At 59.0% G+C, this 4,936-nt stretch overlaps 1 protein-coding gene across 1 annotated transcript; it reads right to left on the bottom strand.

The window, feature by feature from the left end:
- Positions 1–2,516: 2,516 nt before the first annotated feature.
- Positions 2,517–4,190, bottom strand: FZD2 (frizzled class receptor 2). The gene has a single exon (XM_054396400.1). The coding sequence runs from the start codon at positions 4,188–4,190 to the stop codon at positions 2,517–2,519; it is 1,674 nt and encodes a 557-aa protein (XP_054252375.1).
- Positions 4,191–4,936: the final 746 nt, after the last annotated feature.

Genomic DNA, 4,936 nt, shown 5'->3' with positions numbered 1-4,936 from the left:
CCTGCCACTGTCATGGTTCTGCCCCACCTCAGGAGGGAGGCAAAGACATCGCAGCAGTAACATCAACCCCATTTTAATTCCCATTTTGAGTGGCATCGAAGACTTCGGGTGCTGGAGGGGGGGATGAGGGGGTGCTGGGGCGGGGGGGGGTGTGTCCCAGCCAGCCCAGTTCGACCCTCAAACTGCTTCTCCAAACCACGGAGCAGGGGATTAAAAAAAAAAAAAAAACAAAAACCCTTGGATCCGTTTCCCCCCCCTCTTCTCTCCCCCTTTCCAAGTCATCGTTGGAAAATTAAACCGGATCCAAAGAGTTTTTCCTTTCCAAAATGTGCTGGAGAGGCTCTGCCTTAACCCCTTCGGCTCCACTCCTCCTGCAACGCACAACTGGGGGCTTTAAGGGGGTTTGGGGATTGTCCCAGAGCTTTGCTGGGGGAAGGGGAACGACTCAACACACCCCACCCCACCCCCCTTTTTTTTTTGTGTTCAGGGAATCCCAAGATCCCTCAAAATGATAGAGCTGAGAAACTTTAGACCTTCCCAGGGCTGCTTTTGGGGCTCCTGGGGGGTCCCCCAAGCCAGGTCTCCCTCTCCATTTTGGGAAGAATTTCTTTTCTTTTCCATTTCCATTGAATCCAGCTGATTAAATCCATCCTTCCCTGCGCCCAGCACCGTGCCAGCCCCGCTCCTCCATTCCCCAACCCCCATCGCCCAAATCCCGACAAACCCAAGCAGAGCCAGGACCCGCTGCTCTCCAGAGACCCTGGGATCGGGGGCCCACGTACAGCCAAAAAAACCCTAATCCTACAGAAAATGTGAGCTATTTCCTCCGGGGGGGGGATGGGGGTGGGGGGGGGCAGGAGAGCTCCCCCCCCACCCGCCCCCGCAAACCCAAAAATCCTTATTTTAGGGGTTAAATGGCTTTCCCCCCTCCCCCCTGCTGTGAAGAGCTTTGTTCCAGCTGGAGGGAGGTGCTAGGTGGTGCAATGGGAGTGGGGGGGGGGGCCCAAGCAGCACCCATGGGACATCCTCCCTCCCCCCATCCCTGCCTTTAATTCTTTATTATTTGGGGAGGGGGAGGGGGCGGGGAAGGAAAGCCCTGAGGACTGAGTTAGGAGTTTGCTTTTCCCGTTTGTATTCGCAAAAATTGTTTAAAAAGTGATTTGGGAGGAAAAATCTGTGGCCAATCTAGGGTTGGGGCGGGGGGGACGGACGGACGGACGGACGGACACACAGACAGGCAGAGGGACAAGCAGGGACCCCAGCCCCGGGTGGCTGTGAAGGGAGGGACACAGCCCCATGAGAGCGGCTGGAGGGAGTGAGCAAAGGAGGGGATAAAAAAATGAACTTTCCTGAGGAGCTTCCAAAAGAGAGGGAGAAAATTGGGATTGTTATTGGGATTTGGGTTTGGTTCCCCTCCCCTCTTTTTTTTTCCAGCGGCTGGTGGAGCAGAGCCCGGGGAGCGGGCAGGGAGCGGCGTAAGAGCAGCCGGTCCCGGAGTCGATCCCAACCGGGAGCCATTCCCGGACCCGTTCCCGGTCCTGGCCCCTCGGCCAACGCCGACAGCCCTGGCGGGGAGGGGGGAACCCAAGCAGGCAGCGGAGAGAGGTGGAGAGGGAAGACGGGAATCTGCTCCCACACTCGGTGGAAATTTTTTCCTTTTGAGCCTTTTTTTTCCCTCCTTTTCCCTCTCTTTTTTCCCCAGTGTTTCTCCCTTTCCCCTCCTTTTTCTCATTTTCTCCCTTTACTTTAATCTCCTTTTTCTGCTTTTTTTTCCTCGTTTCCCCCTTCTCCCTGTTTCTCTCCCTCTCCTCTCTCTTTTCTCCCCTTTTCATCCACTTTTCTCCTTCTTCTTGCTCTTTTGCTCCCTTTCTCTCCTTCTTCTCCCTATTTTCCTTCCTTCCCCCCTATTTTCCTCCCTTCCCCCCTATTTTCCTCCCTCTTCTCCCTTATTTTTATCTAACTCTCCTCCCCTAATTTTTCCTCTCTCTTCTCACTTCTTTTCCCTCTTCTTCTATTTTTTCTCCCTCTTCTCCCTACTTTTCTCCCTCTTCTCCACTTTTTTCCTCCCTCTTCTCCATTTTCCTCCATCTTCTGTATTTTCCTTCCCTCTTCTGTATTTTCCTCCCTCTTCTATTTTTCCTCCCTCTTCACCCCATTTTTCCTCCCTCTTTTCCCTACTTTTCTACCACTTCCCCTCCCTCCCTTTTTTGTCTCCCTCTTCTTCCTTCTCTCTCCCTTTCCTCCCTCTTCTTCCCCTCTCCCCTCCCCGCTCCGATTTAAATTACCAACATGTAATTAAATTTACAAATGCTATTTACAGGTTTAATTACAAAACAAAAATAAACCACAGCGCGCGCACGCACGAGAGAGACACCCCCTTAGACGTTAATAAATCTAAAAAATAAAAAATATATAATAAACTTCCTTCCCCCCCCTGCCCCTCCCCACTTCCCAAAGCCCCCCCAAATTTCAAGCCAAAGGGTGGCGGCGGCGGCCGGGCTGAGGCTGGGGGGGGGTCACACCGTCGTCTCGCCCTGCTTGCTGTTGGTGAGCCGCGTGTAGAACTTCCTCCAGGAGTGCAGGGTTTTCCCCGACCATATCCAAAAGCCAGAGGTGATGCCCACGATGAGAGTCATGAGATACTTGATCATGTAGACGGTGAAGTCGGGGGTCATGCGGGGGGTGAAGTGGAGCGGGCAGGGGATGGCCAAGCTCTTGCAGTTCTGGCTGATCCAGCTGCGCTCCCAGTGCTCGCGGAAAGCCTGCTCATAGAAGTAGCAGGCGATGACGATGGTGGCAGGGACGGTGTAGAGGACGCTGAAGACCCCGATGCGAACCATCAGCCGCTCCAGCTTCTCCGTCTTGGTCCCGCCGTGCTTCATGATGGTGCGGATGCGGAAGAGGGAGACGAAGCCAGCCAGCAGGAAGGAGGTGCCGATGAAGAGGTAGACGAAGAGCGGGGCCAACACGAAGCCCCGCAGAGGGTCAATGTTGTTGAGGCCCACAAAGCAGACGCCGCTCAGCAGGTCCCCGTCGATCTGCCCCATGGCCAGGATGGTGATGGTCTTGACGGCCGGCACGGCCCAGGCAGCCAGGTGGAAGTACTGCGAGTTGGCCTCGATGGCCTCGTGGCCCCACTTCATGCCGGCAGCCAGGAACCAGGTGAGGGAGAGGATGACCCACCAGATCGAGCTGGCCATGCTGAAGAAGTAGAGCATCATGAAGAGGATGGTGCAGCCTTCCTTCTTGGTGCCCTGTACCACCGTGCGGTAGCCGTCCTCCTGGAACCGCTCATTGCAGACCACCCTCTCCTCCAGCACGAAGCCGGCGATGTAGGCCACCGACACCATGGTGTAGCAGCCTGAGAGGAAGATGATGGGGCGCTCGGGGTAGCGGAAACGCTGCATGTCCACCAGGTAGGTGGTGACAGTGAAGAAGGTCGAGGCACAACACAAGACGGACCAGATGAGGATCCAGATGCGGGCGAAACGGATCTCGTCCTCGTTGAAGAACATGTGGCCGTCAGGCCGGGTGGGCTCACAGGGCGCTGCGCAGTCCTTCTCCCCGAGGAACTTGTAGTTGAGGTAGCTGGGCACCTTCAGCGCCCGCGGGCAGTGGAAGGGGTGGTCAAGGGTGGCATAACGAGGGGCACCCGGGGTGCCCTGGCCAGCCAGTGGTGTGGCGCTGGTGAGCAGTGCCGGGGAGCCACCGTCCTCTGAGTGGTTCTGCCCCACACAGATCTGCTCGGCGCCGTGCCGGGGGAAGTTCTCGCACCGTAATCGCTCAGGCCACTGGAAACCAAACTTATTCATGAGGGCCTCGCAGCCCTGGCGTGCCCGCTCGCAGATGGAGCGGCAGGGAGGGATGGCCTGCTCCAGCACCGTGCAGACCGGCGCATACATGGAGCACAGGAAGAACTTCAGCTCCAACGAGCACTGCACCTTCACCAAAGGGTAGAATTGGTGGACCTCCAAGCCTGCGTCCTCCTGGTTGGTGTGACCCAGCAGGTTGGGCATGATGGTCTGGTTGTAGGCGATGTCTGTGCAGAGCGGGATGGAGATGGGTTGGCAGAAGCCGTGGTCAGGGATGGAGATGCCCTTCTCGCCGTGTGGCTGGCTCCGGCATGGCACCGGCACGCTCAGCCCCACCAGCAGCCAGGCCAGGGCGGGCAGCACGCCGGGGGGGCCCATAGTGCCCGGATTTACCGTGTCCGGTGCCCAGCTAGCCGGACGGTCCTCCCGTCTGGATGTGCCGTGCCCGGTGCTGCCTGGATGTCTTCCTGGTGGTCAGATTTGCCGTGCTCGATGGTGCCTGGACGACTCCCGGCGACTGGATACACTCAGGTCCTGCCTGGATGACTCCCGGTGAACGGATTTGTCGTGTCCGGTGCCGCCTGGACGACTCCCAGTGATCCGATTTGCCGTGCCCGTTGCTGCCTGGAAGAATCCCGGTGACTGGATACACTCAAGTCCCGCCTGGACGGCTCCCGGTGCCCGGAACGTGCGTGCCTCTCTGCTCGGTTCGACGGCTCCCGGTGTCCTGATCTACTGTGCGCGACAGGACAACTCCCGGTTCTCGGACGTGGCGGTCCCGGTACCCGGCCCGGCCTCTCTCGGTGCTCCGCAGCGCTGCTCCCGTGCCCGGAATCGGCGTTCCCGGTGCTCCCGCTGCCCCGACCCGGTGCCAGAGCCCCGGGGGGGTGGTGACGCTGGCGAGGTGCCGGGCGGGGGGGGCGGGGAGGAATGCGGGGGGGGATATCGGGGGGGGGTACCGGGGTGCCGGGTACCGGAGCGGCCGCACCGGACGCTCCCGCCGCCTTTGTGCGGGGCAGCGCCGCGTCCCCGCAGGGCGGAGCGGGCCCCCCGAGCCCCGCCCCCGGTGAGCCCCGCCCCCTCGACCGACCAATCACATTCAAACTCCTCAGACGCCCCGCCCC

Source organism: Indicator indicator, chromosome 37, assembly GCF_027791375.1.
Source record: "Indicator indicator isolate 239-I01 chromosome 37, UM_Iind_1.1, whole genome shotgun sequence".
NCBI lineage: Eukaryota > Metazoa > Chordata > Aves > Piciformes > Indicatoridae > Indicator > Indicator indicator.
Note: the sequence above shows the minus strand (reverse complement) of the source record. Positions and strands in the feature narration are given on the sequence as shown.

Bases quoted from the DNA above. Each gene is read 5' to 3' on its own strand.
- FZD2 (XM_054396400.1), bottom strand. From the start codon at position 4,190: ATGGGCCCCCCCGGCGTGCTGCCCGCCCTGGCCTGGCTGCTGGTGGGG.